Here is a 12543-nt window from a genome sequence, read left to right as displayed (position 1 = left end):
CGGTGGTGGGCGGGGTGGTGGGCGGGGGCGCCGAAAGGGACTTCCGGGGGCATCCGGGGCACCCGCTGAGTTCCCTGAAGGTTGACGTCCTTAGCCTCCTACTCCTCGCAGGCGGCTTTGCCCTCGTGACTCACCAGGCGGCAAAGCTGTACTTCATCGGCTTCCACATCGTGGTCGTCATCCTCATCGTTAAGTGAGTTTGCTCCGCGTGTTGGCGATTCCTCATCTCCGCCCTGAGAACATGTGACCGCTTGACCTCCCTTCTCCCGTGTTCCATCCACCTGCTACACGTTGTGGGTAGGCACTGGGAGGAAGGAGTCCTACGTGTGTCCACGTTTGTGTTCCTCGTTGCCTGCCAGTGCCGCGCACCCCTGTGCACAACACACATCTCATAGTCTCAGAGGTGATTTGGGTCAGAAGGACTCTGGGGTCCTGGCCGGTCTCCCTCCCCTTCCCGCCCAGACTGAATCCCTTTAGAGCATCCCTGTGAAGGCCCATTACCCTCGGCTCCAATCCACCCATCCGCTGGCTCCTTCGAGCCTCGGAGTCTGTTCCCTTGTGCAGCTCTGGTCCCTCGCTGCCCTGGCGTGGGTACAACGGAACTGTGTCCCCTTATTCTGTCCCTTTGTTGGTCCCAGTTCTCGTCCTGGCCCTTCTTCCAGGAGAGAACTCAGCCACTCCAGAGGGTTTCTGTTCCAGCTTCTGTTCGTGCTTAACAATCTCTGGTTCTAGCTCCTTGGTTCCTTGTGGGGCCTGGAGCTGAGTCCCCTTGCTCAAGGGAATTCTCTTCCAGAGAGGTTTCCCGACGGCCGTACCCCTCGCACGGTCTGGGGGCCTGCAGTCCTTGAGGTGACCTCCCAGCACCAGCACCTTCCTTGTCACATCAGGCCTGCTTTGGCCAGCCACCAGTTTACGGACTTTGGCTCAGGAACGACTCAAGAATCCTGGCCGAGGGAGGCGAGGGGAAGAAGCCCCGTGGGTGGCTCTGATCAGAACTGCTCATCCTTACACAGCCTGAATGGAATACGTAGTGGGAACGAGAGAAACAGCTCTCTGGGTGGCTCGTACAGAGGTCGCTGGAGCTCTGGGACCCGGTAGGGCCAACAGCGTGAAAGGCCACAGGGATATTGCTGCTCCTCTCCTCCCAAAAGTATGTGGGTGCTGTGGGAGCTGTGGGCTCCATCATCACCACTGTTAAGTCAGAAATGGTGAAGGGTCTGCAGTGCCTCCCTGCTTGCAAGCCAGCAGGTCAATCTGTGTGTATGTGCCACGTGTACATACCAGTAGGAGCTACGGTGCCTTGGGTCAGAGACAAAGATGCTTTATTACTCATGGCAAAAGCAGCAGTAGAGCAATATCATGTTCCCAGAGCCTTCGTCTGCACTGAGCAGTGTGGTGAGCTGGGGTAGGAATGCAGGAAGGAGAAATGAGGAAACTGATCCTACGTAGGGCTGCTGGGGGACCTGCCCACCCTCTCCTCTGGAGAGGAAGAAAGGGACTTTAGTTTCACCTGGAATGGAAGCAGATTCCCAGAGAGGGCAAGGTGAGTCTTTGCTGCCCTGGGATGTCTCTGGCAGGAGGCATTGTTAAGCTTTATATCCTGGAATGTCTCTGCAGATAAATAATTCCTTAATTGGCCCTCCGTGCCTTTGCTCAGACAGCCCAGACTATGCAGCAACTTGAGATATTCATAGAGAACTGTCTAGCAACAATTATTTGGCCTAAGCTTCCCTAGAAACAAATCCATTTTCTTTTTAATATTCACTGTTTAAAGAAGAAGGATTTTCCAAATGAATGAAAGTTGTACCCAATCCTCAAGAGATGTTGTGTTTGTCATTCCTCCCTTCTCTGTTTTCTTTGCAACAATCGTCTGCCTTTTTATTGAGGCTCATACACTCTTTGAGTCACCTGTCACCTAGACCTCAGCTAATGCCCTCTACCTCTTCCTCTTTCCCAGTATTTTCATAGCATTCATCTTGGAGGCATTTTTTATGGCATATTCCTTAGAGAAAAGTGAAGTAGAAACTGCTATCGAGAAGAAGATTCAAGAGCTCGGAGTGGGAATCCAAGAGTGAGTAGTGTGTTCCCCTTCATGTAGCTCACAGACCTTTAGAAGTGGACTGACCACGTTTAATCTCGAAGTGTCCCGTGGCAACCAGCCTGGGTCCTGTGGGCCAGTTCTGGACCTTCACTGACCAGAGCCCTGGATGTGGCTGGACAGTAAACCTGGGGCTTCTGCTGGGAGGACACGTGAGGGACTCAGCTGAGGGACCTGACCTTGTTCATGTCTCTTCCTTCTTGAAGAGAAGAAATGCAGGATGGGAAGCTCATTGATAATGTGGATGCCAAGGACAGTGGCTTCAGTGGGGAAGATGGAGACAACAAAAGGAAGGACTTGAAAGGCTTGTACTTCAGAATTGCATCGAAAAGTAAGTTTTAGGGGCGCCTAGGTGGCTCGTTGGTTAAGCATCTGACTTTTGATTTCGGTTCAGGTCGTGACCTCATAGTTCGTGAGTTCAAGATCCACATTGGGCTCCATGCTCTTATTGCAGATCCTCTCTCTGTGCCCCTCCCCTATTTATGCTCTCTTTCTCTCTCTCTCAAAATAAACTTTTTTAAAAAAGTAAGTTTTAACCCAATGCAAAACTTCCTCCAGTCCATGCTCCTCACTGCAGCCAGTGAGATGTTTCCCGCATGCAAATCTGACCTTCGGTGGCTTAAGGATAAAGATAAAGTCAAGGGGTGCCTGGATGGCTCAGTCGGTTGGGCGTCCAACTTTGGCTCAGGTCATGATCTCGTGGTTCATGAGTTTGAGCCCCGCGTTCAGCTCTGTGCTGACAGCTCAGAGCCTGGAGCCTGCTTCAGATGTGTGTCTCCCTCTCTCTCTGCCCCTCCCCTGCTTGCACTTTCTCTCTTTCTCTCTCTCTCTCAAGAATAAATAAATATTAAAAAATCAAAAAACAAAACAAAACAGACAAGGTCTCCTGTCATGGCCTCTGCAGCCCGTGTGCCTGGTCTCTCTTTCTCCCTCAGCCTTTCTTCCTTCCCTCTGTAACTCGCCACGCTGGCTGCATGCCATTGATCACTGAGTGACTGTTGGATCACCCTCTGTCTTTCTTATAGACCCAAAGTGTCCCGTGTGCAGGGCCAGGCCTTTTTGCTCTCCGTTGTATCCCCAGGGCCTCACAATGTGCCCGGGTCGTGGGGGCCTTAACAACCATTTCTTTAGCCACTTTACTCTCAGTGAAGTAGCGGTTCGCTGGGTGACCCAGTGCAACCTGAACGTCAGTTTGCTCTTTGGCTGAGGTGCCTTCAGTAACCTCCGAGTGAGGAGTGCAGCACGGCTCGCGGGAGCAGTGGCGAGAGCAGGGCGCCCTTCCCAGGCGCCACCCTCCTCCGTCCTTCAGGGAGCACCTTCTCCTCGGTCTCTAGAGCATTGGACAGCTCAGGAGCCCGTGGGGTCCGCACCAGCAGAGATGAGTGATTCTTTCCTGACTTTTTCATCCTTTAGAGTGTTGGGCTAGCCACGCTAGCCTCGTCTTCGACTCAGGGGCCGTCCTTCTGGAAAGCCCAGCTCTGCCCTGGGGTTAGATTTTCTCCCTCCGGCCCCAACACATGCCAGTTCCATGTGCCTTTCTCCTTTGTCCTAGAGTACAGGACTGTGGACGCCTTGCTGCAGCAGATGTTTGAGTCTGAAATCGCTCCAGAGGAGGAGGGCCCTTCCTTGGATGAGATTCTGAACTTCTCACCCGGTGACATCTATCCCAAGAATCCCAACTTCGAAAGCAGTGCATGATCCTGGGCCTGTAAGGTCCGCACGTGGAAACCAATCCTGTCTCGCTTATTCTGTCTGAGGTAATTTTCCTGGCCCGGGTCGCTCCGTGCTCTGACCCACCTGCGCCTCGGCCCCTCGTGCCCCGAACCGTCAGCTGAAAGGTGTGGAAAGGCTGCTTCCAAGTGCCCCGCCTGCCGTTGTTCTGAGGTCTGATCAGAGCAGTAAGGAGGGGGAAATCTCTGAAGAGATTTTGAGGGGCACTTTTCATACACATGGACATATGTGTGTGAAGTCTCTTCAGGGGGCGTATAAAAGCTTTTCATTTATTTTTATACAACATATTGCTGTTCCATTAAATCCCATGCTACAGTGTTACGTGAATGAACTTCGAATATTTAAACACAATAAAGGAATATATCTAATATAGCAGCTTTTAGATGCGGTGTTTATTCAAAATGAGGGAAAACATGAACGTGAAAATAAAATTCTCTCTAAGCTGCTTCTTTTTCCAGGGAAGGCTCTCAAAGCTTCTTAATGTTTATTTATTTTTGAGAGACAGAGAGACAGAGCATGAGCAGGGGAGGGGCAGAGAGAGAGGGAGACACAGAATCTGAAGCAGGCTCCAGGCTCCGAGCTGTCAGCACAGAGCCTGATGCAGGGCTTGAACACACAAACCGCGATATCATGACCTGAGCTGAAGTCAGATGCTTCAACGACGGAGCCACCCAGGCACCCCTCTCAAAGCTTCTTTAATGAAATCACAATGAGCTAGATTTTGAGTAAGTCAGTCTCCGAGGTCACTTTCTCCAGCTGGAAGTCCCCCAGTGCGGTGACACACTCCTTCTGGGAAATGAAAAGGGATTTATTTTATTTATTAACGGAATTTCTAACTGTGGTAAAATACTTGTAATATAAAGTGACCATCATAACCATTCTAAGCGTATATAGTTCAGTAGTTTTAAGTACATTGACACTGTTGTGCAACAGATCTCCAGAACTTGTCTTCCCAAATGCGACTGCAACCGGGCAACCCTAACCCCCTCTTCCCACTCCCCTCCCCGCCCCCCAGATGCTGGCAGCCACTATTCTACCTTCCGTCTCTAGGCGGCGCAACTGCGTTTTGAGCGAGCGTAACCCTTTGTGAGTTGTCAGGGTGTGACTCATTCTCCTGTACCTTGTCACGGGCCCCACTATAAAGGGGTCTGTGACCTGAGATCCCTGAATGCAGTGAGGCTTGAGTCCTTGTCACGTCAGGGTGACATCTGAAGCTAGCTTGGGAGGGACTTCTTGTCCTCGGTTCTGAGGGTGACCTCCCGGTGTAGGAGCAGAGCCAAGGTCTCCAGCACCCACTCTGGGGCCAGATCGCCTGGCGTCATAGCCCGGCTCCCCACTGACAGTGACACCTCATTTCTCTTTGCCCCATTTGCTCACGTGCAGTTGAGGGAATGGTACCTCCATCCCAAGACCGTAGGACTGAAGGAGGATGAGAACCGGTGGACCGCTGACCCGGCCGCTGCAGGGTTTGCTGTTCCCGGTTTAAAGCCACGCATAGGGGACAGCATTGGTGCTTTAGAGTTTTCTTACCATGACGCACCCCAGGAGGTGGGGCATTGCCGACCCTCTTATTTCTTTGTATATCTAACATTTGTTATGTAAAGTATTATACTAACTGTAGTGAGTGGCAACTTAATTTTTCTAGCTTGAAAACACCCTGGGCATTTTTCAGTTACAAACTACGCAGTCATTGTAGGGAAAAAAACCAAAACCCAATGCAGAAATACAGTAAAAAGTCAAAAGTTGCTCCTTCCTCTTCCTTTTCCTGATACCCACCTCCCCTTCATTCTCGCACTGACAATCTGACGCCCCCTTCCCAGGGGTGATGCTGAGTTTGTTGTGTACCCTTCTGGAAACAAATCTACCCATGTACAGCCATGTATATCATGCATATGAATACGTGACATACAGCTGATCCTTGAGCAACACGAGGGGGTAGGGTTGCAAGTGTGCATACTTTTGACTCGCCCCCCAACCAGACTTTGCTGATAGCATACTGTTGACCAGAAAAGCCTTACCGATAACATAAACAGTTGATTAACACACAATTTGCATGTTATGTGTATTATATACTATATTCTTGCAATAAAGTAAGCTGGAGGAAAGAAAATGTTAGGGAAGTCATAAGGAAGGGGCGCCTGGCTGGCTCAGTGGGTGGAGCATGGGACTTGATCTTGGAGTCGTGAGTTCAAGGCCCACATTGGGTGTAGAGATTAAGTAAATAAATCTTAAAAAAAAAAAGCCATAAGGAAAATACATTTACAGTACTGTACTGTTATTATAAAAAATCTACTTATGAGTGTATTTGCACAGTTCAAATTCATGTTGCTCAAGGGTCAAATGTAATTGCACTTTTTATTCCAAGTGGGATGTCATGACGTCTTTCATACATATTGTTCAAGAATCATTTTTCTTACAGTATTTTTTTATCTTGAGATATATACATGTTTGTGTGTACACACACACACACAGAACGCTACCAAGTGTTCCGTACCACGTTTCGTGACTTATTGAAAACTTTCCTTATTCATGGACCTATATGTCGTTCCACGTGTTCAACATTAAACAGTAACAGAGTAAACCATGTCATGTTATTTTCTTCATGTGTGATCCCTTAGTTAGGAGAGACTGGATCCAATTACTATGGACTTGCAGCAGCCCCCATGGCCACCAGGGGGCCCCCACTGCCCCCGCCTCTGTGAACAGTCGGGGTGGGGCGGAGGGGGGGAGATAGGAAGGAGTTGTGGCTGTGATTGACATCTCTCTCCAGGTCTTTCTTCTGCCTTGCAGTGAACTTGTTAGCCCCATATTTTGGCACACGGTCTCCCAGCTGGACACCTCATTCCTGTCCCCCTGGCAGGGGAATGGGGTGACATGATTGTATCAGACCTGTGGGCCTTAAGCCCAGCTGGGGTCTGCACCTCACAGGTCTTGCCCTAGGGAGCAGTCTCTATGTCTTCTCCACGACCGAGAATGGCAACAATCAGAACATCCTGGAAGCCTTCTGTGGAGAATGGCAGGGTCAGTGCCAGCACGGTATCACTTACCCCCAGACCGTAACAGGAACTTGAAATCACTTCTGTCTTCTCTAAACTGTGTGTGGGTTTTCTGTTACAGCACCTTGGCCCGCCTATAGCCTAACCAGCCCAGAAATGGGTTTGTCTGAAACATTCTGGAATGGAACCGATGGACAGATGGATTGACTTAAGGGATCAGGGAAATGGAAGACCAAGGACAATGACTCCTGGGATGAGTGGCAGAGAAAGGCATAGTGATAGCTTTTCAGGTGAACTTAGACTGAGCCATGGGCCTGGCTGTTGAGGAGCTCTTCCTTCAGATAGGCAGGGGTTATGTGTGTCGTTTCTTCATGCCTTAGGAAAAATAAATTTTAGAATCGTTGCGTTAGACCACAGATATTATCCAGAGGGAAAAGGCATGGGTAACAGTAATCCCAGAATTTCCTAAGTGACCAGGTTTATTCTTAGTTCGAACTTAGAATGTGGAGCACGGGGCCAAGAATGAATAGGACATGCCTTGACTCAAGACAGATAATAAATCTGAATGTACGTTGAGTGTAGCCAGAGTTTGAGCGCTTAGGATGACTGGCACCCCTGCTTAGCTTTTCAGGAGACACAGATGAATAAGACCCAGGCCTATCCTTAGGGAAACTTTGGGCTCGTTAGTGGAGTGAGCTCAGTTTCCTCCCTCCCAGTGCTGACTTCTTGTTAAAAAAAATTTTTTTTTTAAGGTTTTTATTTATTTCTAGAGAGAGAGAGAGACAGCGTGAGCAGGGGAGGGTCAGAGAGAGAGGGAGTCACAGACTGAAATAGGCTCCAGGCTCTGAGCTGGCAGTCAGCACAGAGCCCGACGCGGGGCTCGAACCCACGAACCGTGAGATCATGACCTAAGCGAAAGTCGGATGCTTAACCGACTAAGCCACCCAGGCGCCCCTCCCAGTGCTGACTTCTGATGCATCATCCATTTCAGTTGTCCTTTAGATACACAGCTTGTTTCCTTGTGCAGATAAACACTGCATGTGTGTGTGTGTGCGCGCACGCAATTCAGACAATATATAATTAAATGAAGATAATTGCTGTTGTTTGTACTAGGTAATGGACAAAACAAAACAAAAACTATTTGGCTGCAGGGCTTAAAGTAACTTACTTTGTTCCAATTGAGCCTTTCTCCCTAGAGACAAGGCTGTTGCTAGGAAATCAGGCTGCGAAGTTTATTTAAGTAAAGCCCTTGGCATAGATTAGACACCAGATGGGGGCGACAGCAGTGCTGAGACGACACTGTGGTCACGTTGAGGTTGTTGGTGTGAATAGCATGGAGGATATTTGGAGGAGGATATTTTGATAGAAGCTGACAGTCCAGTAACAGCAAATGGGTGGATGGGAACAAAGGACATGTCAATAGGGGCTAGATACCAGGGTGCCCGGGTGGCTCAGTTGGTTGAGCATCCAACTTCGGTTTAGGTCATGATTTTGTGGTTTGTGAGTTCAAGCCCTGCGTCGGGCTCTGTGCTGACAGCTCAGAGCCGGGAGCCTGCTTCTGATTCTGTGTCTCCCTCTCTCGCTGCCCCTCCCTGCTCACACTCTAGTCAGTCTCTCGCTCAAAAATAAGTGAACATTAAAAAAATTTTTTTTACATAGGGGCTGGCCACTAAGTGTCCTCCCTGCCCAAGATTGAAGGCATCCACAGCTGCCTTTCCCAGATGGACACGCTTTGCTCTTAGTTCATAGCACCCTTATCTTCTCTTGTCTTGGTTTCCTTTGAAAACATTTTTGAAAGAAAAAAATCCACAATCTTGGCTTTATCAGTGCTCGGTTGTTTTGACACTTTAAGAATAAATTTAATGTTAGTTTGTCTGATGAGGTCTGTCCCTGGGTCATTTTCACCTTTCTTCCAAGTTGAGTGTGTGTATAATCAGTCATGTAGATGACATTTTTTATTTTCAAAATAAAACATATTTTGGAATCCCATTCTATTAACTTATCCTGCAGACACATTTGCACATGCGCTTACTTTTTTGTAGCAATAAAACCATGAAACCAATTGTCTCTAAACAGGATTGGTTAAATAAATAAATTCACATAGGGGAATGGCAGAGAGCTGGACCAATACAGATGGAAAGATGGGCAAGAAAACTGTAAAAGTGTTCCTAATACACATGTGCAAGAAGAAATGGACAGGTACTTGTTCAATGTGACTAAAAATGCCTACCGCAGGCCAGCCTCGTGAGCTCACTGGATAAGCAGGAGAAGAGCTCTGCTAAAGCAGGAAGCGGGGCCGCCCAGCGCCACCACTGCTTAGCTCTTTTCTTGTGGTCCTAGGCCAGAAATTGCCAGTGAAAAATCGCCAGTGAAAAACTGGGAAAGGCATAAACATGATTTTCATACGGGGCGCCTGGGTGGTCATGATCTCATGGCTCGTGGGTTTGAGCCCCGCGTTGGGCTGTGTGCTGACCTGGGGTCTGCTTCAGATTCTGGTTCTCCCTCTCTCTGCCTGCCCTGCCCCCCTCTTCCACCGTGTGCACTGTCTCTCTCTCTCAAATATAAATAGACATTAAAAAAATTTAAAAACTTCATGATTTTCATAGTGATGACTAGTTAATGGGAAACTTCAAAAGAATCATCTGAAAAGCTTTTAAAAGAGACCAGTACGGTTCATATATTTAAATTATCACCTAGAAAAAATAGGAAACTAGATCGGATTTAAGCAGCCAAAAGTTTAGTCTTAAGTATTTATTTTAAATATTTTAAAATGTTTTTTACTTATATCATGAGAGAGAGCGTGGGCAGGGGAGGGGCAGAGAGAAGAGAGACAGAACTCCAAGCAGGCTCCATGCTGTCAGCACAGAGCCCGACGTGGGGCTCGACTCACTAACCGTGAGATCGTGAGCTGAGCCCACACCAAGAGTGGGACGCCTAACCACCTGAGCCACCCAGGCGCCCCTAGTCTTAAGTATTTAAATTAGTACTAGTATCAAACAATGAGGGCTTTTTCCTTATTTCTCAATTGAGAATGGCATTTTGACACACAAAAGCCAAAAAGGCCCTTTGAAATTTTATAAATCAGAGTATAAAACCAAAATTTTTTAAATTTGCGGAAACAGAACTCATGAGTTTGAAGACAGATGACAAACTGGGACAAATATTTGTATCTCATATACAAAGGGCTCCTTCAAGTTCACCTGAAAAAGAACAATCAAAATGAAAAGGGGACAAAGAGAGTTCACAGAAAACGAACGCACATAGCTCGAATATATTTGGCCTACCTTCAGAAGAGCATGCAAATGGACAGAGTGAGGAGATAACCATTTTCCATGTCAGAGCAGCAAATGTCGAGAGCCTGATCCCTGCGTTTAGTGCAGGCGAAGGGGAACGGATGCTGAGATGTGCTGGTGCGGCCCGTATGGGGGTTATTTGCAGATCCTGACACAAAAGTTTAAATGCACTCACCCTTGGGGCACTTGGGTGGCTCAGTTAGTTAAGCGTCCGACTTCGGCTCAGGTCATGACCTCACGGTTTGAGCCCCGTGTCGGGCTGTGTGCTGACAGCTAGCTCAGAGCCTGGAGCCTGCTTCAGATTCTGTATCTCCCTCTCTCTCTGACCCTTCCTTGCTCACACTGTCTCTCTTCCTCTCTCTCTCAGAAGTAAATAAAACATAAAAAAAATAAATGTACTCACCTTTGATGCAGCAATTTCGTTCCTAGGAATTTATAGATACATCATATATTGAAATATTACACAGTCCTTAACAAAAACAAGACCATCCTCTATGTAGTAAATACACTCCATACATTAGATTAAAAACATAAAAACACCTAATTATGCTAGTTGTATGAAAAATATACAGAAATATGCTTAGAATCATTTTTGGAAATATTTAAAAGGGAGTCATTGCTGCCTCTGGAATGGGATCCCAGGTAGGTGGGAGTAAGGGAGGTGGAGGAAGCAGTTCACTCTGTGCTCCTGAACTGGGTGTTGCCTCTAATTTCTTTACCTCATAATGCTAAGGAAAGAAGGAGGGAGGCATGGAGGAAGGCTGTTCAGTTGTTTATAGGACCTTTCCAGCTCTAAATGTCAATAAATGCTAAGTTGGCTGTTTTATACAGCTTATAAGACTATTTTCAAGATGGGAGATACTCCTTTGAATGGTACTTTCAAAAACACATGCTTAAGATTGATACCTATGTTTTTCCTATGGGCAGCACTGAAGAACAGGTGCCATAAAGAACAGGCAAACTTTATTCACAAACACTTGAAGTCCTTTGAATAGCATTTGGAGAATTTTTGTTTATTTTAGACAAATATAAACCCTCAACTTAGAAAAAAGCTGTCTTGGGGCGCCTGGGTGGCTCAGTCGACTAAGTGTCCGACTCAGGTCATGATCTCATGGTTCATGACTTTGAGTCCCACATCGGGCTCCGTTATGACAGCTCAGGGCCTGGAGCCCGCTTTGGGTTCTGTGTCTCCCTCTATCTCTGTTCCTCCTCTGCTTGCACTCTGTCTCTGTCTCAAAAATAAACATTAAAATAATAATTTAAAAAAATCTGTCTTGCCCCTTTTTTGGATTAAAGCGAACAGACTGGTGTTAAAGTGACTTTAGAGAATGTTCACATCCAATGATTTACATGAAGGCCTGAATCCCAAGAGCCGTCCGCCCCATCAGCCTGCTATACTTGGTTGAAATATCAGTAACAACGAAGTCACATGGATGTATGTTGTGGACTTTATTTTTAAGAAACACTTACATAAACAATAAATGTGGAAAACATCAAGGGTCAAAGCGAGCAGGCCAGCATTTACAAAGTGAATTTTAGGGGATCTCCGTATATTATTTTCGAGAACGCTTATATTCTAGGAGCAGTACAATCAGCCTATTACGTAGGGTCTTAATCTTGTTTGTATAGTGTTGCTGAAATATTTTCTTCAGCTTTTGCCTTAACAAATCCAAAGATGGAAGATGATGACAATCTGGTATATTCAACATGATGTGAAAAAACTCACTCCACATGTCCAGATGAGGAAGCCTGGAGAGACAGACAGTGCATGAATACAAGATAAAATGCTGCGCCCAGCACGTGGGGCAGCCTCACTCCTGCCCCTGGCTTCTAATGTGCTTGGAGAGCTGAACAGAACTTCATCTAAATACATCATAATGCATCAAGCAATGAAATCTATTATAAGTAAGAGAAATCAGAGATCTAATTAAATGTCTGTACACACCTTACTCCAAAAAAAATGACTTTAGTTTAGAAATAATACCTCTTCAGTGGGAGAACTTTGTCTTTTATTTATTTATCTATTTAAGAAAATCGCTCTGGTTTTGGCTAGCATTATAAACCCTATGGCCAGAATCTGTTAATGTGGCTGCACGGTTCTGATGGGCCTCAATGTGTTCGTGCTGGGACCAGGAGACAGGCTGGACTGCCCAGAATAGAGTTCACACTTAGAGTTCCAATTACTGGAGTCATTAAAAAGAACTGCAAAAACCCCACAGCATGGAGATGAGGCCCCGGGGAGAAAGCAGAATACAACTAGATTTGAGTTTCAGACAGAATATTTAGCCCACTACTATCAGGCCCGCTGAGGGTTAAGACTTTTCTTTACACTGGTGGTCAGAGATGGAGGCCTTTTGGATAACCCTCTAGTCTTTGATTATGAGCAAGAGAAGGAATACAGTATTTACTGAATTTGATGACTTAT

General features: G+C 46.9%; 2 protein-coding genes across 2 annotated transcripts in view; one reads left to right on the top strand and one right to left on the bottom strand.

The window, feature by feature from the left end:
* The window catches only part of LOC144239442 (two pore channel protein 2-like), a 54568-nt gene extending 50371 nt beyond the window's left edge, over positions 1 to 4197 (top strand). The window contains exons 18-21 of the mRNA XM_077773498.1: positions 103 to 193; positions 1958 to 2071; positions 2305 to 2429; positions 3651 to 4197. Of these exons, the coding sequence (XP_077629624.1) occupies positions 103 to 193; positions 1958 to 2071; positions 2305 to 2429; positions 3651 to 3796 (476 nt within the window). The 3' untranslated portion in view covers positions 3797 to 4197. The remainder of the gene's footprint in view (positions 1 to 102; positions 194 to 1957; positions 2072 to 2304; positions 2430 to 3650) is intronic.
* A 7346-nt stretch (positions 4198 to 11543) lies between these two features.
* BUB1 (BUB1 mitotic checkpoint serine/threonine kinase) overlaps positions 11544 to 12543 on the bottom strand; it is a 46634-nt gene continuing 45634 nt past the window's right edge. Inside the window, exon 25 of the mRNA XM_077773485.1 lies at positions 11544 to 11867. Within this exon, the coding sequence (XP_077629611.1) occupies positions 11672 to 11867 (196 nt within the window). The 3' untranslated portion in view covers positions 11544 to 11671. The remainder of the gene's footprint in view (positions 11868 to 12543) is intronic.

This window comes from Crocuta crocuta, unplaced genomic scaffold, assembly GCF_008692635.1.
Source record: "Crocuta crocuta isolate KB4526 unplaced genomic scaffold, BGI_CrCroc_1.0 scaffold67, whole genome shotgun sequence".
In the NCBI taxonomy this organism is placed as follows: domain Eukaryota; kingdom Metazoa; phylum Chordata; class Mammalia; order Carnivora; family Hyaenidae; genus Crocuta; species Crocuta crocuta.
This window is presented reverse-complemented; position numbering and strand designations above follow the sequence as displayed.